General features: G+C 56.6%; 2 protein-coding genes across 3 annotated transcripts in view; one reads left to right on the plus strand and one right to left on the minus strand.

Moving 5' to 3' along the window:
- The first annotated feature begins 3,795 nt into the window (after nt 1-3,795).
- ANKK1 (ankyrin repeat and kinase domain containing 1) lies at nt 3,796-15,737 on the plus strand. Its single transcript, XM_047070191.1, has 8 exons — nt 3,796-3,977; nt 9,248-9,542; nt 10,708-10,859; nt 11,076-11,125; nt 11,737-11,892; nt 12,584-12,702; nt 13,265-13,301; nt 14,434-15,737. The coding sequence occupies exons 1-8, from the start codon at nt 3,796-3,798 to the stop codon at nt 15,735-15,737; spliced, it is 2,295 nt and encodes a 764-aa protein (XP_046926147.1).
- An 8,410-nt stretch (nt 15,738-24,147) lies between these two features.
- The window catches only part of DRD2 (dopamine receptor D2), a 184,154-nt gene continuing 180,743 nt past the window's right edge, over nt 24,148-27,558 (minus strand). For both annotated transcript variants that reach the window (XM_047071723.1, XM_047071724.1), the window contains 2 exons: nt 26,133-26,460; nt 24,148-24,341 (listed from right to left, as the gene is read on the minus strand). In XM_047071723.1, coding sequence (XP_046927679.1) covers nt 24,148-24,341; nt 26,133-26,460 — 522 coding nt within the window. The remainder of the gene's footprint in view (nt 24,342-26,132; nt 26,461-27,558) is intronic.

The raw sequence follows: 27,558 nt of genomic DNA on the forward strand, positions 1-27,558 counted from the left end.
CCTTGACTTTTCACCCTCTTCACAGGATCTTTCACAGAGTGAAAGTGTTTAATTTTGTGTAAATCCAATTTATCAACATTTCCTTCATGGATTGTGCTTTTGGTGTTCAGGCTAATAACTCTCTGCCTAGCCCTAGGTCCAGAAGATTTTCATCTATTTTTTTTTCTGAAAATGTTATAGTTATACATTTTAGAGTTAAGTCCACGATTCACTCTAAGTTAATTTTTGGATAATGTGTGAGGTTTGGGATTTGGCGTTGGGTTTGATTTTTTTTGTTTTTTTGTTTTGTTGTTTTGTTATTATTGTTTTTTGCCTACAGGTGTTCACTTAGGTGTGTTTTTAAAGGTTAATCCTTACTGTGACCTTTTGAAGTAGGTATTATCATCCTATTTCACAGACGGAGAAACCCACAGAGAGTTGGTAATGTTGACCAACGGCCAGTGGCCGGTAAGCGATGGGGAAAAAGGCAGGTTTTGAACGCAGGTCTAAGTGACTCACGAGTTCTTGCATTTAACCCCTGCCCCCACTGCTGGATTCTATCCCTTCCTTTCTGGGACAGCCTAGCTTCCTGGGCTGGGTGTTCCAGCTTCCGACATACATTCCTTCATCTTGACCAGCCTGGCCCTCACCTCAGTACATAGGCTCACAGAGTTCAGAGCCTGCCAGAACCTGTCCAGGTGTCCTGTGACATGTTTGCAGGGTGGAGAATGGGGACAGACTGGGGAACTTCCCTGTATGCAAAGAGCTTGTCATTCTGGTTTGGGGAAAGGCTCACGTTGGATTTCAGCATCTTCCAGAGGATTGCAGAACTGCTCGATCAGCTCGCTGGTGTGGGGGTGGTAGGCTGAAAATTTTTAGGCCCCCTAACACACACACACACACACACACACACACACACACACAAACACACACACTCATACACACTTTTCATATAATAACTCCAAGTCCAGAGAATTTCTGTCCCCCATCTGCCAAAATAAAATACATTGATAGAAGGCAATAGCAAGGACTCTCAACATCTGGGGGCAAAATTCTTGTGGCTAGAGCATACTTCCTGCTCCTTCTGGGGGGTTCGTGTCATGGTCGGACCATACCCATCTTGTTCATTCCCATTCACGGTAGGAGCAGGCAGTTGAAGGTGGCGCTCTCCCTCCAGCTCTCTCCTCTCTACCTGCTGGTTGCAGACTTCCCAGCCAGGCTGGCCCCAGGGATTTCTGCACTCAGACCTCTAGAAAGAAATAAGCAGCTTCCAGATCTCCTTTGCCCCTTTCCAACTCCCTAAGCATCAACCCACTTAATGAGGGATCTAGAAGTTCTTTGCTTCTATGACCTTAGTCTCAGGAAAGTCCTCTCCCCTTATGACTTTGTGTTGGGCTTTCGTCCCGGCCCTTGTGAGCAAGATGAAGGGAGAGGCACAAGCCAGTCTAATGACTCCAGTTGCTATGAGTAGGTGCATATATTTATTTTGCCAGATTCTTCAGAAGTCCCAGGGTTGCTTGAACCCACAGCTTGGCAGCTTCTGGTTTCTTGCTCTCCCTGGGCCAGGGGGAGTTTCCCCGACTGGTTCAGGCCATTTGACCCTGGTACTTCCTCCGGTGGCCTCAGCAGATGGTGTTGAAGGGCAGAAATGTGGGGCCGAGTCGACCTTTCTCAAGGCCAGCGGGCTTTTCACCCTCCCAATCTCCATTCTCACCCACCCAGAAGATCTCCCGACCTCCCTGACAATAATGTCCTCCATCACCCTCCAAGCTTCCCCGTGGGACATTCCGAGTCTTGTCAGGGGCAGGCAGAGCTGCCCAAGAGGCAGTAAGTTCAGTTGTGTCCTGCCCTGCTCCAGCCAAAGCAAGTCACAAGCCTTCCTGTGACATCTTTGGGGTCCATGTCCTAATCAGGATGCAGATTCCATCCCATGCACACTCTCCCAGACCACAATTCTATTCCCCTGTGTCCCCCTGTATTCTTAAAGGGCTACCCTCCTACTCCTCCTGTGCCCACTGCTTCTCCTAGCGGACCTGGCTCTGAATGTCAACTTCCACTTAGTAGCTACATGGCCATTGACTACTTACTGTCTTCAAGCATAGTTTCTCCATCTGTAAGCAGGAAGACATTGCTCTCATAACCTTGTGGGTTATGTGGATTATCCTCTCCAAACGTTGTGGGCTCAAACAAGATCATACCTATGAAGTATGAACAGTAGGCAAAATTGATGCTGATCCTGGAACAAAGTTAATGCTCAATAGTGGCTATCATTGGTCTGTTTGACAGCTGTCCCTGGGCCCATCTCCTGTCCTTACCCTGCTTGCCAGAACTCAGTGTGGGGTTTGCACAGAAACTGTTATGCAAAGCTTCCTCTAGTGTCTCTACTCACCCATCACATCCCCACTGTTCCCTGGGAGTCTCATAGTGGTCGTGGGAGAGAGGCTCTACAGGTTTGGGCCAGAAGGAAAGCATTTCCTCCGTGGTAGGTGGGTTCCTTGAACTTGAGGTTGGTCACTCAGGGGGTTCCCTGTGGCCCAGCTGCAGGGGAGAAGTGACCTACCCTGCACTGTCCCATGACAGTTCCCCCAGAAGCACGTGCCCTGGGATGCCCCTGGAATGCACCTGCTTGTCTGTTCAAGCACTTATAATGTTCCCTGCTCTGTGGGTCTCTCAAGTGAGGGGACAACTCCATGGACAGAGGACCCAGAGGAACCGCCAGGCTCAGTCCCGGGAAGCTGGCCTGCCTCTTCACTTGTGTCCCCTAAACACGGACCAAGGTAACTCTGCCCACAGGGAAAGCTCCCCATCTTCCCATCCAGCCAGGTTTGCCTCTGCGGGTGCATTTTCTCCCCTCCTTCCTCTGGTCTCTGCACTGAGCCCTGGGGCCAGATTTCTCCACAGCCCTGACACTGCTCTGAGCTGGTCCCACCTCAGGGATGGGGCCGGGGTCATGCTCCAGCTGTTCCCTGAGCCTCACCCCTGGTCCCTGGCGACAAGCCACCCCAGTAGCTCGGCCAACGCGTCCACCTCCCCATGGTCAACCCTAAATCAAATGCCAATCCCTCTGAAGGCGGGTGCGGAATACAGTGCCAGGAAGGGGAGCTCCCTGCAGACAGACACCCGCCCTCTCACCCCACTGTTCCTGCGGACCCCTCTTTGGTGACGTTTAGCACACCGTGACTGGTTGACAGACAAAACAAAAGAAAACAAAACCCAACAATAAAGGCTGCATGAAGCCAGTCAAGCCGAAAGCCTCAGACCAGAAAAATCCCCACTACGACTTTTTTTCTCCATTCTTGCTGTGGAGGGGTGGGTTCCAGGCCCCCACACCCATCCGCAGAGACCCCTGGCACAGTTTTCAACCCTTCATAAATCCTTGGCACGGCTGAGCCAGAGTAAGTAAATCACCTCCCACTTAGGGCTGGGTAGAAATCAAGTGGGGCCCTCTTCCCTGGCTTCCCCGACACCTTCCTCCCCCGGCACCTCCCCCCAGCCCGATGCGGGAGCTGGGGTCCAAACGGAAGGCTGAGGCTGAGGAACGGTGCTGGGGTGGGGAGGGGCTGGCGGGGGGCGGGGTGTCCCCCGGGGAGGGACCCTCTTCCCAGGCCCAGGCCCAGGCCCGTCGCCGCCTGGGGCCTCAGGGCTCGGGTTAGGGTGTCCCCGCCCTCGCAGGGCCGGACCGGCCCCTCCTGGCGCCGGCGCCTCCCCATCCGTTCCCACCCCCCGGCCGAGCGGCGGGAGGTCGGGCGCTGAGCCTCCTCGGTGCGGAGAGCGCGCGGCCTGGGGGGGGGGGGGGGTCCGGCGGCCGCAGACCCCATGGCCGCGGGCGTGGAGCAGCGTCTGGGCAGCCTCGCCGTCTTCACCCGCGACGACTTCGAGGGCGACTGGCGCCGGGTGGCCAGCGGCGGCTTCGGCCAGGTGTTCCGGGTGCGGCACAGGCGCTGGAGGACGGAGTTCGCCGTCAAGTGTGCCCCCTGCCTCCAGCCCGAGGCCTCCAGGTACCTGCCGGCCCCGCCCCTCTTCTTAAAGGGGGTCAACGGAGGCCCCGCGGGCTCCCCAGGGAGGGGTGGCGGGGCTTGGGGCTGAGGCTCGCCGCCCTCTGCGTTTCTAAACTCTGCCCAGTGGCCTGAGCCACCCAGGCACAGCCACTTTGTTTCCATACCTGAACCGCGCCTGGAATCCACAGAGGTCAAAGGTGAGCCACAACTGCCCTCCAAAGACACCTTTGTCCCCTCAGACCTCCCAAACTGGTGGGCCTCCTTCCTCCTGGGTGTCAGGGTGGGGATGACGACTCTTGATGGCCCTCTGTCATGCGTGGATCTACCCCCGAATTCTCCCAGCAGGCAGGGCTGGGCCTGCTGACAGTCAGTCCGTGGCACTTGGCCCAGGGATCGATGCTCAGTGACCCGTGGAGATGCACGCCCTCCCTTCCGCTGGCCGTCAGTGTGGCCTCTGCCCAGCCAGTGCAGGCAAGGAGGCGTGGGGACTGGACACGGCCCAGCCTTCTGGCCTGAGAGCCTGTCCAGGCCACTTGTTGGCGAGTCAGGCAGGGAAGGCGGCAGTCTCTGACCTTGCTTTTGTTTCTGGCTTCTCCTTGACTCATTGTGTGCACTGTGGCCACACCTGCACGTGCCTCCTTTTTCTCCTTCCTCTTTGTCTCTGCTTCCACCCATCCCAGTCTCCTGCCCACCACATTTGCTTGGACTGGCTGTGTGCTGGTCCCCTGTGCAGCCATGAAGGAGACGCTTAGGATGTGAGGTCTGAGTGTGAGAATCCTGTTGTCCTCCCAAGGCTCCTGGGCCACCAGTTAGAAGGCCTGGGGAGGGGCGTCTCCTAATTTGGATGTTGTGTTCTCTGTGGTCACCAGGCAAGCCCCCAAGACACATCCTCAGGTTGCACCCACTCAAGCCAGCCCCTTCTCTAATTCCTGGGCTTTCCACCTGCTTCGCGAATGTGGGCCAAGTGAGACAGCCCACAACTCGACCCTCTTCCTCCTTCAACACCCTCTTGCTGGCTTTGGAGCACAGTCAGAGTTTTCTAGGGTGTGTCCACATCATCTACGGGCTTTGAAGTGAAGGGCAAAAGGAGAGAGATGGCATTCCTAAGACTGCGTTGTTAGGCATGGTCAATAACTTTCCCTTTCCAAGTTCTGGGAACTCTCTGGGGGAAAGGGCTAAGGGATTTAATGACGATTCATGCCTGCTGTGTGTGGAGTACTGTCCTAGGAGATTCATGTGGAGTCACTGGATACTTTTTACACCACTTCATTCATTCCTTCCCCTGACAAATGCTTCTTGCTCTCCTACTATGTGTCAGGCACTGTGCCAGACCCTGAGATAAAATGATGAGTGCAGCAGATAGGGCCTTGTTCTCCTGGAGCTTAGAGCCTGGGGGGACAGAGACATTAACCAAATAACTCTATAGGTAGATGTAAGTGTGCTGTTGTGAGAAAAGCAACAAAGATTTATTGTTCTGTGAGAGCTTATTAGAAGAGTTTGGGATCAGAAAAGGCTTCCCTGAGGAAATTACAGTTGAATGGAAGAGTGAGGGATGAGTGTGAGTTAAGTAGTTGAAGAGGAAAAAACTTTCCAGGAAGAGGCAGCAGAATGTGCAAAGGGCCTGTGGCAGGCGGGGCTTAGCAAGTGAAGGTGGGGGGAAGGGCTGTTGTGGCTGGAGTTGAGAGAGAGGGAGCAGTGGAAAGCCACTGAAGGGTTTGCCGCCAGGTCGGGGGTGTGTGACAGAAGGGAGCTAATAAAATTTGCAGTATGGAGAATGGATTGGAGGAGTAGAGTGGATGCTGGTCCAGTTAGTTGTCACCATTCAAGCAAGAGGCGACTGGAGACCAGCCCTGTGCATAGTGACAGAGGGAAAGACAGGCATGGATTACGCAGTATTTAGGTAGTAAACATCCACTTGACTTGGTGCTGGGTTGTGTATGGGAGGCAGGATGGGGAAGAGGAATGTCAAGGCTAATCTGATGTCTGGCTTGCCCAGAGGAACAAAGGGTCCAGTAGATGTCTGGTCCCTGAGAGCTGAGTCTGTGTCTGCTCACTGCTCTATCCCCAGAGCCTGGTACATGGCTGGTGTCTGTTGAATGAGGTTGACAATTAATAAAAGGAACATGAAAAGAGGCCCAGGTTTGCAGAAAAAATTCGTGAGTTCAGTTTTGTACAGGTTGAGTTTCAGGTGCCTTTAAACAGCCAGAAAGAATTGTCAAGTGGACTTCAGAGTGAAGGGCTGACCTAACAATATGAAACTTTGTGCGTCATTCATTATGATAGGTTGTAACTGAAGCTGGGGCATGAATGATATTCATTCGCTCTAAGCACTAAGTGAGCAAAACAACGTCCCTGCCCTCATGGAGTTTATAAACTAAGGAAGCAAGGAAACTAGGGGAAGATGGAAAATAAGTAAATAATACATAAACAAATAATTTTTTTCTATAGCACTTACAACCACCTGATATTTTCTTGATTAAAATGCCTAAAGAGACTTGAATAATCTGATCTCCCAAGAAAACATTTGATCTAAAAATATGAATTTGTGGGTTGTGTATGGAGGTGGAGGCATGAGGATTGCCCGAGTTGGAGTAGTATTGCTATTAATTACTTAATAGATTAATTTTTATTTATTTATTTTGAGAGAGAGAGAGAGAGAGAGCAAGCAGGGGAGGGGCAGAGAGAGAGAGGGAGAGAATCCCAAACAGGCTCCATGCCAATGCAGAGCTGGTCGCGGGGCTTGAACTCACAGACTGTGAGACCATGCCCTGAGCTGAAACCAGGAGTCAGTTGCTTATCTGACTGGGCCCACCCAGGCGCCCGTGGATTGCTATTTAATATAGACTTGAAATCCTTATTCATTAGGTATCATTTGATTAGAGATTTGAAGCAAAGAAGTAGCAAGCCATGTGGCTGTCTTAGAGCAGAGGGAATAGGAAGTGCAAAGGTCCTGAGGTGGGAACACGCTTACATGGTGGAGGAGGAGCAAGAGGCCCTGATGGCAGAAACAGAAGTGGGGAGAGTCAGCAAGCTATGCCCCGGGGGAGATCTTGCAAAGCTTCCTAGACCGTCGTGAGAACTTTGGCTTTCCTGTGAATGAGAAGAAAGCCAATGGAGGGTCTTGAGCATAGCGGTGACATGCTCTGACTGACATTTTATGAGTATTGCTCTGGCTGCTGGGTTGAGAGCGGATGACAGAGAAAAAGAAAGAACCAGGGAGGCCAATTAGGAGGCTTGGGCCAAGATGTCACTGGGTAGAGGTGGTGAGAAGTAGTCAGAATGTTGCTCTGTTTTGAGGGTAGAGCTGACAGGATGTGCTGAGGGGCTGGTCATGGGAAGGGATGAAGAGGGGTAGAGGAGGAGGTCGGATCTTTGAGGGTGGGAGGCTGGAGGCCCCGTTCACTGAGGGGAGGGCAGAGGGAGAGGTGGGTGGCCCGGGAGAACCAGGGTTCTGCTTCAGACACCCTGTGTCCTCTACCACAGGAGATCCCGAGGCTGGGAGACACAGTGTGGAGTGAGAAGTGAAGGTCGGAGACCGGATGGGGGCAGGGGGAGGGATCTGGGACAATGCTGGCACACGGCCAAGGAAGTGAATACTTCGAGAAAAAAAGAGGGAGAGACCTGGCTGGTAAACCGAGACCCGAAACTCTGCACAGGCTGTAGCACTGGGCAGAGGTTGGGCTCAGACACCTTGGCATCAGCTGCTCAGAGAAGTATCAAGACCCGGGTCGCCTGGGTGACTCTGCTGGTTAAGCATCCGACTCTCGTTCTGAGCTCAGGTCTTGATCCCAGGGTTGTGAGTTCAAGCCCTGCTTCAAAAAAGAAGAATCGAGACCAGACGCCCAGCGACAGGGGCTGGTGGGGGATGAACCGCAGACACAGCACACGTGGACTGTGTGTCTGGGCTGTCGGGGCAATTGTGCAAGCTGTTGTTCCCATTCCATAGTTAAGAAACTGAGGCCCAGAGAGTTTACTCGCTCAGGGTCATGCAGAGAATAAGCAGTAAAGCTGGGACTTGAAACCAGTGCAGCGAGATCCCCGGATCCCTTGCTTGCTCCTTTCCACGACCAGTATCTCAGTTTCTGGGAACTCAAAAGGACGAGAGGAGACAGATGATAAGTACCGCAGAGGTGGAGGGGAGGTCTCTGGAACAGAGCAGAGGTGGAGGCGAGAACAGAGGAAACCTGGACCAGCCACCCTGTCCAGATGTGAGGAGGAGCAGGTAGGTCTCCTGGAGGGCAGCAGTCTCTGGCTGGCTTCCCGGGGCCGCCCTGCACGCACATTCCCAGCAGCCTCCGCCTGCAGTGCCCACGCGGCTTTGCAAATACTGGGCTTTTAAAAATGTCATTTCTCCCTAAGCCTCATCCCTGCAATCCCCAGACAATCCCCAACAATTTGCATAGTTACCACTCTGTGGGCGAAAGGAGCGAGAGGGTCCGGCAAATGCTTGTTTTGTAAGGCCTTTCCCTTAAGTCTTGACTACCAGTTCGACAAAGACGTATTGTGCGATGCGTGGCAATGTGCTGTGGGGGGGAAGCAAGATGAATAATTGCAGTTCACCCGTTAGATGGAGTCCAGAGCAGCCAGTGCAGACCCCGCTTCAGGAGGATGGCTATGGGAGGAGGCACTGTGCGTGCGTGCTAGCTGGAAAAGCGGATCACAAAGCACCCCACATGGTGTGATGGAGAGGCGGACAGGGGAGGGAGGGAAGGAGCGAAAGGGAGGGAGGAGAGGAGAGAGACACCTTGAACATGTATATGTTACGATACGAACAGAGGCCAACTCTGCAAGCTTGGATTACTGATGATTTAATTTTCTTCTTCCCAGTTCTCTGTATTCCCTTGATTTCCTGCGAGGATGTATGTTATTTTCATAATCAAAATGGCAGCAAATGATATTTTGAAACAGAAGCATGAGGCGTGATGTTGGTCCTCCAGGGGCTTGTGACCTACCGGGGGGAGACAAACATCTAGACAAGTGGCAGAGTAACCGGCCGGCTTTTTGTGGCCGCCCCTGTAGAACGGACTTGCCCCTAAGCTTGCAGACTCCTTCGCTTTCCTGCCCCGTTGCTGCCGGCCATCTGGACCCCACTCTGTGCATCTCGCTAGGCATCCTTCCAGAACTCACCTTCCTCCTGCACTACCTTGCAAACTCCCGAGGCTTTTCCGGGTCTCCAGAGCCTGGCACTAAGCCTAGTTTGTTGCTCTACTCGTTGCTCTTGGAATTAACGGGTCATCTCCTTGCATCCCTCACGCCCCGCGTGTCCGCAGCCCCGATGTGGACTGCCTCGTTGAAGAAGCAGCCAAAATGGAGAAGATCAAGTTTCAGCATATCGTGTCCATCTATGGGGTGTGCAGGCAGCCCCTGGGCATCGTGATGGAGTTCATGGCCAACGGCTCCCTGGAGAAGATGGTGCCCACGCACAGCCTCTCCTGGCTGCTCAAGTTCCGCATCATCCATGAGACCAGTCTGGCCATGAACTTTCTCCACAGCCTTAAGCCACCTCTGCTCCACCTGGACCTCAAACCAGGCAACATCCTCCTGGACAGCAACATGCATGTCAAGGTAAAGGCCCCAGTCAACCTCCCTGCCCCCTTTTCACTCCAGAGTCTCCCGCAGGTGAGCAAGATTATCTACCAGCTTGACTAGCCTGCCGAGAGTTTCGAGTGGCTCCATTCACGCACAAATACTGAAGGCAGGGATGACACCTAAAACGACGGATGAGCAGTAGAGTTTGGTGCATGGATCTGCGTATCAGGATGCCTACAATAACCCTCTTTGGACCTCAGTCTTCTGTTTCTACTGTGGTAGAATGTTCCCTGTCCCTCCCATTCTTTGCTTTGGGTGGGGATGTATGTAAATGAGATGATTCCTAAGAAAGGTTGTGATGGCCTTCACTTCCTGAAATGTGCCACCCTCTTCTGCCCCAGGACCTTTGCACATTCTGTCCCTATTGCCAGGACCAGCGTTCCCCTCCTCCCTTCTTTATTTAGCAGGCCGTGCTCATCTTTCAGCCTTCTGCTTAAACATTACCTCCTCAAGTTTTCCCTGATGGATCCCAACAGGCCCCTGTTACTATATACCCTCCTGGTACCTCTGTCTCTTCATAGTGCTAACCCCAATGGTACGTATATAGTCATTTGTGAAACTGTTTCATTAGTGACTATACCTCCCTATTTGAGTAAGGACTCAGAGGAGTAATAGGCGTGGGGGTCTCAGCTTTCTTATCTGCTGCCTGATCCTTAGTTCGCAGGCTGAGTGGTCAGTGAGTGGTCAGTTGGCATACGAATGGACCAGTGGATAGAATCCATGCTGGGGATAAACATACGTGGTGTATATACTTCCGGGCCCTTGGAAGTGGACGAACGGAAGCTTACCAAAGACGGCAGCTTTCTCCACAGTCCGTCTGGATCACAGCCACACCTACTAAGTACTTGCTGTGTGCCAGATACTGTTCTAAGTGCTCTTGGCATATTTGTCCATCTAATGCTTGTCAGAGCACTGTCACTTAAGTGTCCTTGCCATTTCCGGTTCATAGATGAGGAAACTGAGGCTCTGAGAAGGTAAGGAACCTGTCTGAGGCCATCCAGGTCATAGGTGGGAGAGGTGCCCAGGCTCTTGACCACTGCCCCGTCCTGGAAAGGGCAGGCTGCAGGAGGGGGAGAGATCAAGGCAGTTTTCTGGAGGCGAGGCTGTGGCTCCGTTATCCCTGCCTATGGTTCGCCCCCAGATTTCGGACTTCGGCCTATCCAAGTGGATGGAACAGTCGACCCGGATGCAGTACATCGAGAGGTCAGCTCTGCGGGGCACCCTCAGCTACATCCCCCCTGAGATGTTCTTGGAAAGTAATAAGGCCCCAGGGCCCAAGTACGATGTGTACAGGTGAGAGGGGGCTGGGCTCACTCTGGGGGTGGGGGGTGGGTAACTGCTTATCACCACCCTGCCTGACCCGTCCCCCCAGTCCCAAGGGCACAATGACGGGGCAAGGGGGAGGAAGGATGGAGGGGCACTCTGGATGGGAGCGTGTGGGGCCCACCATGTAGGGCGACCACGGGTGTCTGAGAAAGTCACTGAGGGCACGCTTTGCCCTGTCTGCAGCTTCGGGATTGTCGTCTGGGAGCTCCTCACTCAGAAGAAGCCGTATTCAGGTAGCAGGCGGTGCCGGCACCCTCGGGTGGGGTCCTGGAAGGGGCTGGGAGAGGCCGAGGGCTCACAGGGGAGGGCAGGTGGCAGCTTGGTGTTGGGGAACCACGTGCTCTTTACGGATTCTCGCTCTTACCCTCCTACCTTCCTGCCCTACTTTCCAGAGCTCACGTAACAGTACAAAGAGGGCATACGTCAGCCCAGACCACGCTTCTGGCTCTAATTCCTTCGCTTCCCAAGTATTCTTTCCTGTCTTTCCTGCCCCCACCGCTGCCACCTAATGCCAGGTACATAGACTGTCAGGAAACCCAAGCAAACTCACAGAATGAAAAGTCAAAGCCTGTAACCAGGCCTCTGGACATCAGAGGCCTCTGGGTATCAGAGGCCTATCCCGTCTTGGCCTGGGAGGTGGCCACAGCTGGACCGGAGACCCAGTAGCTCAAACTGGAACCTCAAGTTGGCCTGCAACCTAGCTGTTGACTCACAGTGCATTTATGTTGCCCTTGCTGTGTGCACTATTCTGTGGGGATCCTGGGAGCTCCCCCACCCCCGTCCCCTGCCCAGCCACTCCAGCCCCACCTCCCGGCCTGCACACAGCCTGGGCTTCCTCTCACAGGCTTCCACCTGGTGACCATTGTTGTCCAAGTGGCCGCAGGCATGCGGCCCTCCCTGCAGTCTGTCTCTGATACATGGCCGAGCGAGGCCCGGCAGATGGTGAACCTGATGAGGCGCTGTTGGGATCAGGACCCCAAGAAGAGGCCCTCCTTTTCAGGTTCTCATCCAGCCCAAACTGCTCAAGGGACTAGGGAGCCGGGCAGGGCTGGAGCTTGAGGGGGCCAGGGCTGAGGCTGGAGGGGCAGGAGAGGAGATGGCTGGAGCCTGGGCCACTCCTGAGGGCTGTGCTTGGCCCTAGGGCACAGTCTTTCTCACAGAGCCGGGAAGGAGGAGGGCAGCTGAGGATGGCCGCCCTGAGCCTCAGGGTGACCGTGCACCCCCGTGGGAGGTAGACTAGAAAACCCATGCTGGAGGGTCTGGGCCTCACTGTGCTGCTTCTGAGTTTCCCGGTTAGCCTGGTCCTTCCAGGGTACAGCATCCCCATTTGTAAAATGTTCCAGACCGTGAGATCACGGGCCCGGATGACCTGTGAGGATACCCAGCCCTTTAGCGACTGTGCAAACACACGCGTGTGTAACTGTGAGCACCTTAGACATCACCGAGTCCCGCCCGCTTGTTTTATGGAAAAGGACCGACCCTCAGAGGGTCAGTGATGTGACGTGCTAAATGTGGCCCCACGGAGCCTCCGCCGGGACCCAGCTTTCCTGCCTCCCGGTGCGCACGTGTGAATTTGCATGAGTCCAGGAATGGACGGCGGGGTGGGCACTGGGAATGTTAGGGTGTCTAAAATGGAGAAGGGACGGCTGGCCAGCCCGCTGCTTTTTTTGTCTCTCTCCTTCATGGAGCAGAAATCACAGTTGAGACAGACATGCTGCTGTTCCTGCTGCAGAGTCCCGTGGCAGACCCGGAGAGTGAGGCCCTGGCCAGGAAGGTGTCGGGCAAGCTGTCTCTGCACCGGCCCGGGGACGTGAGTGCTGGGCGTGTCTCTGGCAGGTCCTGGGATGCGTGCGTGGGAGCAAATGGGGACTGAGATACAGCCCACACTGCTGGCCACTCCAGGCAGCCCACCTGGGGACAGATTTTCCTACTTTGCACGGTGGTGGCTGTAGCTCTGAACCCCTGGGAAGGACATACAGTCTCTCGCGTGTGTGGGTTCATCCGAGCCCTGCCCGGACAGCCTCAGTGTCCTCACTCTGTTCTCCTGTGCCTTCCCTACCATGGGGACCAGCCAGGAGCTAGCAGGGGGCTCCTGGCCGAACCACAGGGCCAGCCACCCTGCACTCCGTGTGGCCCAAGAGGAAGTCAAGACCCTGGACCAGGGTCTCTTTCTGGGAGGGTCTCCCCTGCTCAGGACGTTCGTCCAGCTGTTGGTAGGAATGGCATAGGGGGACTTCCTAGGACAGAGTGGGATGGGAGTCCCCACGGGTGCTGGAGAGGGTCAGAGAGAGGGGAGGGGTGGAGGAGGGTACAGACCAGCACCGCCCCACTCATCTCGTCTGCCCCCCTGTCTTCTGATTCCCTGTCTCCAGGTCAGCAAAGAGGTCAGCCAGGAGCTAACGGACAACGGTGAGTCCAGAGTACCACACTGGACCCAGAGAATTCACAGCGGAGAGGAAAGTGGAATCTCACTACAGCCTTTCCCCATCCCGCCTGCCCCTGCTCCTCCACCCCGATTGTCACAAATCAGGAGTTGGTGTGTCCCTTTCTTGGCACCCGGCTCCGTGTTCCAGAAATGCACTTGCCCCCAGGACTTAGGCTATGCTTCCCTTCAGGTCTGTGTTCTTACAAAGCCAGACTCCTCCCTTCCTGGCTTGGAGGTAGAACATCGGTTTTCACTCCTGACTGCGTGTTAGAATTAGCTGGGGCATGAAACCCTGATGCCTGGGCCACCTAGACTGATTAAATCAGAACCTCGGGTGTGGGGGCTGTGGGAAGGGATTTTTGTTACTGTTATTGTTGTTTGCTTGTTTGGGAAATTGTTGCTTTTCTTAAAGTTTTTTCTTTATTTATTTTGAGAGAGAGAGAGACAGGGGCAGAGAGAGGGAGAGAGAGAGAATAAGAGGGGAGGGGTAGAGAGAGAGGGAGAGAGAATCCCAAGCAGGCTCTGCACTGTCAGCACACAGCCCCACTTGGGGCTCAGTCCCTTGAACCGTGACATCATGACCTAAGTTGAAATCAGGAGTCGGATGCTTAACCAACTGAGCCACCCGGGTGCCCCCAAAATTGTTGCTTTTAATCCTAACACATTCTGGGTGGAGCAGGAGGAAGCCTTAGTGGCTTCAGGAGGAGACCAGATCATAGAGCCTGTTTTCAACTTGCATTGACTTACTTTGTGCCAAGCCCTCCTCTGAAGGTTCTTACCCACCCATGTTGTCCCCACGATGGCAGTTTGTGTCCCCTTTATGGATCCGGATCTGGAGACCCGAGGTGGCAGGGAATTGGCAAAAGTCAGGCGGTGCTAAGGGTGGACCCGAGGTTTGCCCCCAGGCCTCCCTCTGCCCCGTCCTCACAGGAAGGCCAGCCAGAGTCTGTTCGCTGGGACAAGGACGCTGCGTAGAGATCTGTGATAGCAGGGAAGACTGCCCTCCCTCCCGGAGTCTCTGCGCCTGGATGGCACCTGCAGGAGGCAGGGGGCTGCATGAGATGACCTCTGGACAGGTCAGAGGCCCATTTTTCAACCCTATCTTCCTCCCGGCAGACTGGGGAGACTACCTGAAGCGGGTCCCGCGGCTCTCGGACGGCGAGAACCCCGTCCCAAGCGGTGAGGAGCTGTGCACATACGAGAACAAAGTCTCCCCCCTCCACTTCCTGGTGGTGCAGGGCAGCGTGGAGCAGGTGAGGCTGCTGCTGGCCCACGAGGTCGACGTGGACTGCCAGACGGCCTGCGGCCACACGCCCCTCCTCATCGCCACCCAGGACCAGCAGCCCGATCTCTGCACCCTGCTCCTGGAGCACGGGGCCGATGCCAACCTGGCGGATGAAGACGGCTGGGCCCCCCTGCACTTCGCAGCCCAGAATGGAGACGACCGCACCGCCCGCCTGCTCCTGGACCACGGGGCCCACGTGGACGCCCAGGAGCACGAGGGCTGGACCCCGCTCCACCTGGCCGCACAGAGCAACTTTGAAAATGTGGCACGGCTTCTGGTCTCCCGTCGGGCCGACCCCAACCTGCATGAGGCCGAGGGCAAGACCCCTCTCCACGTGGCCGCCTACTTCGGCCACGTCAGCCTGGTCAAGCTGCTGGCAGGCCAGGGGGCTGAACTGGATGCTCAGCAGAGAAACCTGAGGACGCCGCTGCACCTGGCGGTGGAGCGAGGCAAAGTGAGGGCCATCCAGCACCTGCTGAAGAGCGGGGCGGCTCCCGATGCCCTTGACCGGAGTGGCTACAGCCCACTGCACACGGCGGCCGCCAGGGGGAAGTACCTTATCTGCAAGATGCTGCTCAGGTACGGGGCCAGCCTCCAGCTGCCCACCCAGCAGGGCTGGACGCCCCTCCATCTAGCAGCCTACAAGGGCCACTTGGAGGTCATCCACCTGCTGGCTGAGAGCCACGCAGACCTGGGGGCTCCTGGGGCCATGAAGTGGACGCCCCTGCACCTGGCCGCCCGCCACGGGGAGGAGGGGGTGGTGTTAGCACTGCTGCGGTGCGGGGCTGACCCCAATGCCCCCGAGCAGTCGGGCTGGACACCCCTCCACCTGGCTGTCCAGCGGGGCTCCTTCCTGAGCGTCGTCAACCTCCTGGAGCACAACGCCAACGTCCATGCCCGCAACGAGGTGGGCTGGACTCCCGCCCACCTGGCCGCCCTCAAGGGCAACGTGGCCATCCTCAAAGTACTGGTCAAAGCCGGCGCCCAGCTGGACGTCCAGGACGGGGTGGGCTGCACGCCCCTGCAGCTGGCCCTCCGGAACCAAAAGCAGAACATCGTTGCCTTCCTGGAGGGCAAGGAGCCCTCACTGGCCGTCCTGGGCGGTGCTGAGCCTGGAGCCCAGTCAGAAATGTAGACAACGCGGGGCCTCCTTACCCGTGAGGAAGAAGGGTTGGTGGAGGTGAAGCTGGGCTTCTGGCACGGCCCCTTCCCTGTCCTTGCCACCTGCCCCTGGGGCCTTGCGAGGAAACAGGAGGCCGGTCTCCCCCCGGAGGGAAGGGAAGTACACTGGGGCTGTAGCTGGGAGTTGGCCCTGGCCACCTCTTCCTCCTCCTGAACCTGGACTCAAGCCCCCAAAGTGAATTCCCTCTTCCTTCCCCAGACTCCTGCCATCTTTTGCCACTTGCTCCTGAGCTCCCAGGGGCCCCTGCATCCTGGGAACCCGCTCTGACGGTGAAGGGACGCAAGAGAAGAGGGGCGTGCTCCCTCCTCGCTAGTTTCTGTCTACTTGGCCCCTGTCTCCGGCAAGACCAGGAGAGCCAGGCACGTGCTTTTCAAAAGGGGCTGTAGCTAAAAGCCGGGAGGAAATCTCTGCCTGCCCTTTACAGCCCCGGCCAGCCCCCTGTTGCCACACAGACCACACCTTCCTGGTGGCCCTGCTTCTGGCTCCTGGGTCTCCCACGTGGTCTCGGGGATGAAGAAGGGCAGCTCCAGCTGCCCATGAGTGTGATCCTCTGTGGGTCCCTGGCCCCCCCTATCTCCCCTTTGCCCTGTCTAGTTATATGGCCAGATTGCAAACCCTGAAGTCGATAGAGCTGGGGATCTGAGTCTCCCCTTCGGAGACGGGCTGACCCGTGGGGCCAGTAGCGTGCGTATGGGGCGTGGTGTGTGTATAAGCTCACCCCGTGGGAGGAGGGAGGGGCCAGAAGTGTGGAGTTGGAGGAGGTGGTGATGGTGAGGAGTGGGTTACTGGGGCAGGGACTTCCCTCCCAGCCACAGCAGCTCAGACAACTGTCCCCTGTGACCGTACCCTGGCCGCCCATGTGCTGGCCTGGCCTGCCCTACACATTGTGGGGCAGGTTTCGGGGCAGAGCGGGGGCTGTTCACACTACCCTTGTGTTGACTGGGCCCAGCCTCTGCTTCCTCTCTGGCTCTGCCGGGAATGGCCGGCCTCAGAAAGGTGGGGGGACTTGAGTGGGTAAGAATGGGTGCCCTAAAGTCCTATCCCACTCCTCTCCACCTCTCCGCACTGCTGGAGCAGTCCCTCCAATTTTGATTTAAGGATGTTTTGTAATTGTCAGAGAAAAGGAATCTTCTGCCCCAACCACTGGCCAGCTCCAACCCCCAGCCTCTGTGCGGGCAGGCTCACCTCTGTGCGGGGCCGGGTGCATGCGGGGCCATCAGTCAGCAGCCTGCTGTCAGCATAGGGTGAGAGGCAGAGCAGAGGAGACCTCTTACCCCACATACCTGCTGGCAGTGTTGTGTCTCTGGGCTGTGGTGCCCACCTCCTGGGCCCTAGATGCTTCACCCCATCACGTCACAGCCCGTGGCCGCCACAGAGAGCCCTGAGAGTAGCACCGAGCTGGGATGTGCCCCAGAACAGTAGCTATAAATCAAACCTACGCATTAGAACCTCCTGGGTGAGGTGTGTGGGGGTAGAAGAGCTATTTAAACACTGGCCCTACCCGGTTAAACAGGAATCTCCTGGGTTAAGCTGGAGAACAGCCAGGGCTGAGAACAAACACCAGGGGGTGTCTCATTTCTCCCTGTGCCCTCTCCTTAGCACCACCATGATGACAGTAATCCGCCGGCAGCCCCCTGGTGGTGGGCTTTTCTGGGCTAGTTGGAGGAGTGGGGACTCCTGAGGACTGCCGTAGGCATCACTCGAACGTTCATCTTTCTCCTCCCTGCTCAGCCACCTGGTCCATTCTCCTTGTTCTTCCTCAGGTTGAGCCTTAGGCAAGACTTGTAGCTGAAAATGCCCCCTGGGAGTTCTGTCTTTCCAGAACATGCTAGAGCAGGAAGGGGGAAGGGGAGAGGACTCTATGCTGTTTGCCTTCCCTGTGCACTGAGGTCTGTCTGGCTCCCATGCTAGGATTCTGCATGAGCCAGAGAAGGCGGGGGGGGGGGGGGGAGGGGGGGCTACCTGTTCAAAGCCAGGTGAGCTCAGATCAGTCCCTGGGAATGCCCAGGAGTGAGGCACAGGGGGACAGCAGTGTTGGGGCTCTCCTGTTGGAAAGAACTTGAAAGATCCTGAAGAAAGAGTTAGAACAGAAAATTGATGCCTTTGGATCTGCTGTCCTATAATGGCAGGGATTCTGTGGACATGCGGTCAGGACTACCCCTGGGAGTCATTGCATCTCACCAACCTGATGGTCCCGGGGTCCAGGCTGAGATTCTCAGACCCCTGCTTGGTCTACAACCTGCCTCCAGGAGGTAACAGACGTAGTGGGTTCAGGCCAGCTCTGGCCCACAGCCCTCACATTGCCTACCGGCACCTGCTTGCTTTTCAAGTCAACCCAAGCCAGACACATCACACAGTGTCTATGGTGAGTCCCACTGCCACACAGCTGCCTTCTAGAGGTTTTCGTGGGATGTTTAGAATTGGATTTTAGTGAGGCCCTTGAAATTTCCGAGGAGAGAGTCTCCAGCTGGATTTCAAATCCTGTTTGGGGGAGTTTGGGGGGTGGCCAAGGATAGGAACTCCCTAGTTTCCTACTGGGCATCTCTACTTGGAGGTCCTACAGACCCCTTCAAGTCCCAAACTGGGACGTTCCCTCCCCTCCACGAGTCCGTTCTTCACTCTCTTCCCATGTCAGTTTTTGCCTGAACTTTTAACCTGGGAGTCCTTCTAGACTGGTGCTGTCCAACAGCACGCCCTGGGAGGTGGGAAACCCGCATCTGCAACCGGTTGTTAGGATAGGTCCTTCCCCTCTGTGCTACTGAGCGCTTGAAATGTGGCCAGTGCAGCCGAGGGACCAAACATTTGAGTTCAATAAACTTAAGTAGCTCCACATGTGCCTAATAGACAACACAGTCTATAATCTGGCCCCGTCCCTCATCCAGTCAGTTACCAAGCCAAGTGGGTCAATCAGGGAGGACTTTCCAGAAGACACATATGTGGGAGGACACAGCAGAGACAGGGCAGTGCCTAGATGAGGTGGAAGGAGCCGGGGCGCCAGAGGCTGGGGAATGTGAACGAGCAAACAAGCTAGGGGTGCAGACAGCCCAAGAGCAGATGGGGTGGTGAGACCCTGACGCCCACCCTGATTCCGGAGCTTGGACCTTGGGGCAGCTGGGAGAGGCTCTCCTTTTCTGAGCAGAAGAATAAAATCACAATGAACTGTGCATTCCAAAGACCCTTTAGCTGTGCATAGGGTTGGGGAAGGGACACTCTGGTGGGGGAAAACTGCTCTCAAGGGACCAAGAGGACAGTGTTTTTTGTCAGGCCTGCTCAGGAAAATCTGGGAGGTGTGCATGCGCTTTGCTCCTGCAAAGTCCCCCACCCCTCCCCATGCCCAGAGTGGTCTACCTCCCTCCCTGCCTGACCTCTATCCTTCATTCACCTGCAGCATCTGACTTCCACCGCGCATCCAAGGCAGCAGGGAGGCTCTGGGTCTCAGGACAGAAGTCAGGGGTGGAGGCAAGAAAGCCACAAGCAAGTGCAGTGGCCGTGTGGCACTTCTGTGGATCTGGAGCTGCCATAGCTCCAACCAGGAGTGAAAGGCCTCTCCAGATGCCTCCACATGGGGATTCCCCCCAGCAGCCCTGCTTTATTTGGCAAGTAGCAGAGCTGGGGTGGGAGAGGGGGTGGGAAGCTGTCCTTACCAGGTACCTCTTCTCCCTGCGCCGCATAACCCCACAAAGCCAGGGTGGAAGCCACCTCTTCCGGAGATGGTCTGCTCTGTCCCCGCCAGCTTCCCGCTCCCCTGGACTCTCCAGACCCAGGGCCAGGGGCACTGGGTTGGCAGGAGAGGACCCTCAGGCACATGCATGACAAGACTCTGACCTGCAGCCCCCCTGAAAACTACTTCCCTGGGGTGCCTGGGTGGTTTAGTCCGTTACGTGGTTAAGCGTCTGACTCTCGATTTCACCTCAGGTCATTATCTCACTGTCATGAGATTGAGCCCCACATTGGGTTCTGGGTTAAGTGTGGAGCTCGCATGGGATTCTCTTCCTCCCTCAAAATAAATAAATAAACATTAAAAAAATAAAGATTTTAAGAAATAAATAAAAACTACTCCCCTGCCCTGCACACACACACACACACACACACACCCGCCCCACTCATTAGCTCTGCAGCCCAAAAGGCTACCAGGCTGTTCACAGGCACTGGAGGGCAACCTCCTAAAAGACAGGGGCCCAGATGCTTTTTCTTTCCCTCTCTCCCCACCTTTTTAAAAATCATCTCGGGGCGCCTGGGTGGCTTAGTAGGTTGAGCATCCGACTTCAGCTCAGGTCATGATCTCACGGGTTTGTGAGTTTGAGCCCCACGTCGGGCTCTGTGCTGACAGCTCTGAGCCTGGAGCCTGCTTCTGATTCTGTGTCTCCCTCTCTCTCTGCCCCACCCCACTCACACTCTGTCTCTCTCTCCTTCAAAAATAAATAAACATTAAATTTTTTTTTTTTTTAATCGTCCCACACTAGCTTCCTCCAGCTTTGCTCAGGGCTGGTCAGGAAACAGGCAGAATGGACAGTGTCAGACGTAAATTTGGAACCTGAATTCAAAGGTCAGCCTGTCATCAAGGCAATGAGTCTCCTTAAGAGAGGCAGCCTAACAGGGGATCCCACGGATGGGGGCCCAGGGTTAGGAAGACAGGAGCACGTGGGGCAAAGCCCACACGGCCCCTGCATAGGATGGGGGCTAATGGCCACAAACATAGCCTGGGTCCTGGGGCCCAGGAGGGCAGGGAGGCAGTGGGGCACAGGGCTAGGCCAGGGAAGGGATCCTGGGCAGGTGGACATACTGCCCCCAAAGCGGGCTGGTCGTCAGTGTCCCTGATTGCAGATGACTGACTGCCCGTGTTCTGAGCCCACCAGGGAAGCAGGACAGACGGTCACTTCTTTCGAGGACCTCTTGCCCCACCATTCAGGCAGTGCTCTATGCCCTCAGCCCTCCTACTCTCACCAGGGCTGCTGCGCCCCACATCATTGTCATCTATGGGACCTGTGCCTCCACACCCAGCCAGGGCTCTGTCATGGGTGACACACAGCCTTAACAGCTGTTGCGTGATTGTGGACCACAGACTCTGCAAGAACAGGGGTCACATCCACCTTTTTCCTGTTGCACACCTAGCATCTTGCTCAGGGCCTGGAGCACAATGGTTGCTCGAGAAAGATCCATTGAGGAAGTCACCGGCTGGGTGGATGGATGGATGGATGGATGAAATGCAGTTTCTCTTGCACTACTGGCCTTCCCAGTTTCCATCTCCCCAGCCAGGGGCCACCTGGGACTCCTCCGGAACCCACTAGGGGAAGAGTAAGGGGAGAGGGCCCGAAACTTTGAAAACTTGCAGTCACACGGGGACATCTGAGGGAACATGCACGCAAAGTGCCCGGCTGTGCCTGACCCGGTGCTGGGTGGTGGGGGCGGTCAGACTCCACCTGCTGTGAAGGCAGATAAATGACCCCTTGGTTGAAAGTCATGCTTCGGAGAAAGACAGTCATAGAGACAGAAGCCCAGGGAAGGCGGAGGAGAGAAATCAGAGCACTGCAGCAGTAGTCAGGGCCTCCTGGGAGAGAAGCAGAGCCTGGGCCGCCCCCTTCCACCTCAGAGTTCTCTCGGGTCCCCACGCCCATTCCTCTGTCCCCGAAGAGTTGAGGGGGGAGGGGGCGGAGCCGGCCCTCCCCCTGCCCACTCCAGCTGTCAATCTGCTGTCTGGAAGAAAGACTTGAAGCTTCATGACAACTGTGGGCAACTTTCCTCTGCCCCGCCTCCCGCCCCTGCCTGCCCTCTTGCCCTCTCCTCCCATCAGCGCCCTTTCCAGACTGCTGGGAGCCTGGCTCCCCTCCCTCTCTAGCTACCTGCTGTCCTCTCTTCCTCCCTTCCTCCCTTCCTCCCTCCCTCCCTTCCTTCCCTTCTGCCCCCCTCTCTCCCTCCTTCCTTCCTTTCTCTCCTTCCTTCCTCCCTCCATCCCTCCCTGCCTTCCTTCCTTCCTTCCCTGTCTCCCTCCTTCCACCCTCTTTTACTCTCTCCTCTGTCATCTCTTCCAATTCCCACAGCTGAGAAACCTGTGTGACCTTACAGTTTCTAATGATGCAATGAGATTTGAAGCTTCCGTCCAGGGCAAGATCTTTCATAGGCTGAGTGTGCACTGTGTCTGTGTGCATACCTGTGTGTGCATCGGCAGCAGAGAAGTCTCTAGGGTCTCTAACCCCACTGAGGGTCCGACGCCTTCCCCAGGAGGTGGTCACTGGGTTACTGACACCCTCTGAGCTGGACTAGGGGCCCATTTTGCCCAGCTTCTGGGACCTGGGTGCTCCCGGGTACAGGAGCCTCCCCTGGGGCTTAGCAGGTTCAGGGAAGAGATCAAAGTCCATAATTAAATGTTCAGGGCAAGTTAAGTGCTCCAAAGTTTGGTGCTAAAAATATTGTATTTAGCATGCAAATTATGCCCTGACAGCTCCCCGGAGCCTGAGCCCGTGGGAGCCGGCACCTTGTTTGTCATCATCGCTGTTATTCTCAAGGTAGTAAGAATATTCCTCCTTTGCCAGGTTGATTTATATTTCATTTCTTAAAGCCAAATTTCTGTTTTCAGGGCAATGCCAATTTGTGGCCCCAGAGATCTTGGAGCTGTGACTGATCTGGAGGCCAAGAGGAGGGGGACCACCTAGGTCATGTCACACAGGCCCTCCCTGCCTCCCCAACCCGCTGCAGAAGAAGGGAGTCCTGATGTGAGCCAGAAGTCAGGGCAAGTGGCTGACACAGATACGGACACAGCCAGCAGCTCAAAGGGCACCTTTTCCATGGAGCCTTCTCTGCGTGGTGGGTCATAAGAGCTGAGGTCCTTCAGAGGTGCCAGGACCTGGAGAGGAGGAGGTGGGAAGTGGGGACAGCCTGGCCTTCCTACAGGAGGGATCAGGGGAGCCCTGGGTGTGCTCTGGGATTCCCACTGGGAACTTTCTCCCGTCCCATCTTGGTTGACAGTTGAGGCTCAGGGCCAGCCAGTAGCAGGGCTGAGAGCGTTCAGGTCTCCTGGGCTCAAGGGACGGGGAAGGGGAAAACACAGGCGCACATATCCTCTCCCCAGTCCTCCTGGAGCTCCTCCTTTCCCCCCCACACCCCCACCTCCGGCGTCCACCCTGGTGGCTGTGGCCAGGGTCATCCCTTTGTGGGAGGGGGCTGCGGAAGGCTCCCCCAACTCTGATCCCAGCACAGACACCTGCTGCGGAGGACAAAGTTCGGTACCGGTTCCCTTCCACCCGAGGGGCCTCGCATATGACTCTTGTCAAAGTTTTATTAGTTTGGAGCATGTGTAGTGATGTTACAGAGTCTGGGACCCAGGGCCCCGCCCACAAACTGCAACCTCCCTCCTCCCTCAGGGCAGGGCCAGCCCAGGCTAAGTGGTATTCAGCAGCCCCCTCACCATGGGCTCCTCTAAGGCGGAGAAAGTGGAAGGGGAAGGGGGCAGGAGAGAGGAGAGGCAAAAGGCAAAGGAGAGTGGTTTTGCGGCAGAGTGTGGCAGGAGGCAGTTCCCCAGAGAACCAACATCCACCCCGGACCCCGGATGCGGCCACAAGCCCACCTTCCCTGCCCTCTCACAGGTTGGCCCAACAGTTGCTAGAGAAGGGACGCACCGAGTCAGTTAGGAGGCAGCAGCATGGGCTTGGGGGACGTTCCGCTCCCCGCAGACCTTCCTGGGGCCTTTCAAGCCCAGGGTTCCTGCCCTCAGCAGGTGTGGAAATCACATGGGTTGCTGGAGGGACAGTGGGGTGGGGTGGGGTGGGGTGGGAGCCACTGCTGTGGAAACAGAGGCTCCCATCGGGCAGGAAAGGGAGTGAATGAAGATTTTTGGCTTGGGCTTCTCTGGGGCTCACCCTGTGGTCTGGTATTTACATGGGTCTCCCAGGACTGAGTTTCCTGGGGCCTTGGCAAGAGCTCTGGCTTCCCAGGCACGGGCCTTGTGGGGTGGGAACCGTCCATCCCTCCACACTGCCCGCTCCAGCACAGGCCTACGAAGACCAGGCCAAACCCCACAGAAAGCACGGCCTCTGAGCCCTGCCCCTGTTCCTGGTGACCCCAGAAGCCCAGAGAAAGGTCAGAGAAGGCGGCTGTGTCTTTGGTGCCAAGGGGAGAGGGCCTAGAGGTGGGAGGGGGGGGCTCTGTGAGCCGCCCCTGAGCCAGGGGTCCAGCCCTTGGGCTGGCACCATGCCTGGCTCCCCAGCACTACCCTGGCGGAGTGAGGGTGTGCGAGCTCTGAGGGGCGTGGAGTCAAGCTAGAGCCTGCCGGGGACAAAGAGAAGGCCGAGTCCGCCCTGCACCACCCCCATCCACGGCTCCCAGGAACGGAGACCCGGCTGGCCTGGGCAGGGAGGCGGGAAGCGGGTCAGCAATGCAGGATCTTCATGAAGGCCTTGCGGAACTCAATGTTGAAGGTCGTGTAGATGATGGGGTTCACGGCACTGTTGACATAGCCCAGCCACGTGAAGGCGCTGTACAGGACGGGCGGGATGTTGCAATCACAGTGTATATTCAGGATGTGGGTGATGAAGAAGGGCAGCCAGCAGATGATGAACACGCCTGGGGGAGAGGGCGGCAGTCAGGCAGGGAGAGGCTGGGCTGGGAAGGCCCGCACGAAGACAGACCCCGGCCCAGGAGCCCTGCGGGGGAGGCAGGAGGAGGGGGCAGGGGAGGCAGGGGAGTCAGGGGAGGCAGGAGGAGTCTCAGCCTCAGATTCTAGAGCTGTCTCTGACACCCGTTTGCAATGAAGGCCACTTTCCTTCCCTCGGCCTCATTTTCCTCACCTGTCAAATGGGTATAATAACAGCTACCCCACAGGGAAGGATAGTGGGCTTGAAGACAAATCCACGAGGTTAACATTCTGACACAAGTCAGTAGAGACGGAGATATGTACTCTACTTTCTGGTCATCTCTGAGAAACACATCTTCCTCAGCGGCCGGAAGTGGAACATTTGGTCACTGCAGGTTGGGGATGCACCTTTTGGGCCCGAGGGACAAAAGGGAGAGCTAGATACCCATCTCACTTAGGCTCCTGGCATCCCTGTGAGGTGGACGGGAAACCGAGGCTCCCACAGGCCCTGTGATGTACACAAGGCCACCCCGTTCATGAGGGATGAAGCCAAGACCCGCTGAGTTCCAGTCTATTGAGGTCTGTCCCACCAGTGGCCAGGCTCTCCCTATGCCTTCCCCAGCCCTTGGGGGGTACCTCTTCCTAATTGCTGCTTCGGGACGCTCTGACCTAGACTAACCTCCCTCCCGCCTGCTTTGTCCATCTGACTCAGGACCTCGTGCTCTGGCGGGACTCTCGGCATGGTGGCATCATGAGCCCAGAATGCCCCACAAGCACCCCAGGAGTCCCCAGGACTGAAGAGAGACCCCACGGGCCAGAGCAGAGGGCACAGCTACAACCCTCCTCTGTCACCCCCAGCCGCATGATCAAGGCTCTGTCCCTTAACCTGCGGTGACCCTGTGCGTGCGTTCATAAAAGCAGGGTAGTAACTCTGGTCCCGCTCACGCCACAGGACTGGCCGGAGGTCAGAGGGGATGGTGGGTCTGGAAGGGTGCCCCGTGATAGCCTGGGTGCTGCAGGGAAGGCACAGTCACATTGGCCCCTCCTGTTCCCAACCAGCCACATCACATCACGTCCAGTCTTGTGTTTTGACTCGCCATCTGGGGTTTTCTAGGAAACTTTTATTTGAAAGCCTTGCCTGGCTGACAGAGCCATGCCCTCATTCAGATGGCTCCCCCCTCCAGCCCCCTTTCCTTGTTCACAGCTCTGGTCCCACAGGGTCTTGGTTGAGCTGAAGTGAACTGAATTTCCAGTTCCTCAACAATAGCAACACTACCCAAACCATACTGATAACACATCCCTGTGTATACTGCTTTGCACTTTACAAAATGCTTTCACCTTTGTGTACCATCTGACCACCACAACAGCCCCAAGAAGCAATCTCCTGCTGAGGGGACTCCAGAGAGAAAGGGTGACTAGCCCAGGACCATGATGCTCTGGAGGTCACCATGGTTGACTGGCCAAGCTCACTGACTCTGAAGTCAGACGCCCTGAGTTTAAATCATAGGTCTTCCTTGGGCATGTTATATACCCACTCCAGACCTCAGTTTCCCCATGTGTAAAAGGAGCATAATTATAGAATCTACCTAGTGGGGTACGTCAGTGGGAGTGGCCTGCACCTGAGAAAGTGCTGGTCCCCTGGCCCGCCAGCCATGGTTAGGAAGGGGATGGCAGGTAACAGGACCCATCTTGGTGGGTGGACCCATGGTGATGGTGATGGGTCCTTTCCTCGGTGATGGCTGGACAGAGCCGGGCTGCGGCCGTCGGCCAGCCTGACTCACCGAGAACAATGGCGAGCATCTGGGTGGCTTTCTTCTCCTTCTGCTGGGAGAGCTTCCTGCGGCTCATGGTCTTGAGAGAGGTCCGGGTTTTGCCATTGGGCATGGACTGGATCTCAAAGATCTTGGCAATCTTGGGGTGGTCTTTGGCATGCCCATTCTTCTCTGGTTTGGCGGGGCTGTCGGCCGTGCTGTGGAGGCCGTGGTGGGATGGGTCGGGGAGGGTCAGCTGGTGGTGGCTGGGCGGTATGGGGCTGTACCGGGTCCTCTCGGGGGGGCTGGTGCTGGACAGCATCTCCATCTCTAGTTCCTGGGCTCGGCGGGCAGCCTCCTGCACAGGGGCAGAGAACTCTGGGTAAAGCCAGGCCAGTTCACAGGCATTAGCCACGCAGCCTCACCTGGCCCCACCCGGCCCTGCCCTCTCCTCCTTTAGAGACTCCCGCAAACACCACAGGGTCACTCTGCCGAACACGGGGAGGTGGGGACGGTCTGGGCCCCAGGGCAGTCCCTGCCTACGGGGTCATCCCCAGCACTTGGCCCCGAGCAATACTTATGCAGCCTCAATAACCCCACAACCATCTGTGAGGGCTTATTACCCCCAGCATTTCTCTCTTATTGACTGAGCAACACTTACTGACACCAGTGAGCGCCAGGCACCGAGCTGGCTGCTGGGAATACATTACTGGTTTGGCATTCAGTGCCTGCCTGCAGGAGCTCATGTTCTAACTGCATAGAGGGTACCCCTGTTCTTCCTGCTGGGCTGAATCGAGGGGCCGCCAGGCAGACCTGAGACACCCCACCACATTCTCCTTGTAGACTGATCCCCGTGCCAAAGGGCTAACCCCAGGGCTCCCCCCAATCCTCCCTGCCAAGCTGACCTGGCGGCCTTGGTGGGGATCCACTCACGGCCTCCCAGGTTCCCCAGACCATGGAGTGTCAGCTTGAACTTCTCAAATATAGCCTTGCTCTGCACCCAGTGGCGGGGAGGGGGGTGGGGGTGGGGGTGGGTGGTGATATAACTCAGCTGCTGCCCCCGTCCCAGTCCTGAGTACCCGTCTGGCACCCATCTCATAAAGGGAGTCCTACCCTTGCCGTGCAAGTGAACGGTGGGGACCCTGCTTCCTGTGGACACCTGACCTGAACTTCGTGTGCGGCCCTGGGTGGGTTCCCTGGTCCAGCTGGGGCTGCGGCACCTGCTGCTGGGACCCTGCTGCTACTTCCTCTGGGCAGAGCCTGGGGTCTGCTGTGCTTCCACGTCTCCAGGCTCTACTTTCGGGCTGCACTGCCCCACCAGCCCCAAGGCTGCTCTGCTCGCTCCCCTACTCACCCCCTCCACGCCCAGCCTCCAGCCCCAGAACCTGCCTGTAGTAAGGAAGCACATGCAAGAGGGAAGAGCAGCAGAGGCGTGGACTTCGGAGTCATGTGGGTT

This window comes from Lynx rufus, unplaced genomic scaffold (genome assembly GCF_022079265.1).
Source record: "Lynx rufus isolate CCGP_SWC_20201006 ecotype Redwood Valley unplaced genomic scaffold, mLynRuf1.p SCAF_9, whole genome shotgun sequence".
In the NCBI taxonomy this organism is placed as follows: Eukaryota; Metazoa; Chordata; class Mammalia; order Carnivora; family Felidae; genus Lynx; species Lynx rufus.

What these genes read in the sequence shown, in the direction of transcription:
- ANKK1 (XM_047070191.1), top strand. Translation starts at nt 3,796, where the DNA reads ATGGCCGCGGGCGTGGAGCAGCGTCTGGGCAGCCTCGCCGTCTTCACC. An exon ending in ACAGCAACATGCATGTCAAG is followed by an intron (nt 9,543 to 10,707) that starts GTAAAGGCCCCA and finishes GTTCGCCCCCAG; the next exon opens with ATTTCGGACTTCGGCCTATC. An exon ending in TCAGAAGAAGCCGTATTCAG is followed by an intron (nt 11,126 to 11,736) that starts GTAGCAGGCGGT and finishes TTCCTCTCACAG; the next exon opens with GCTTCCACCTGGTGACCATT.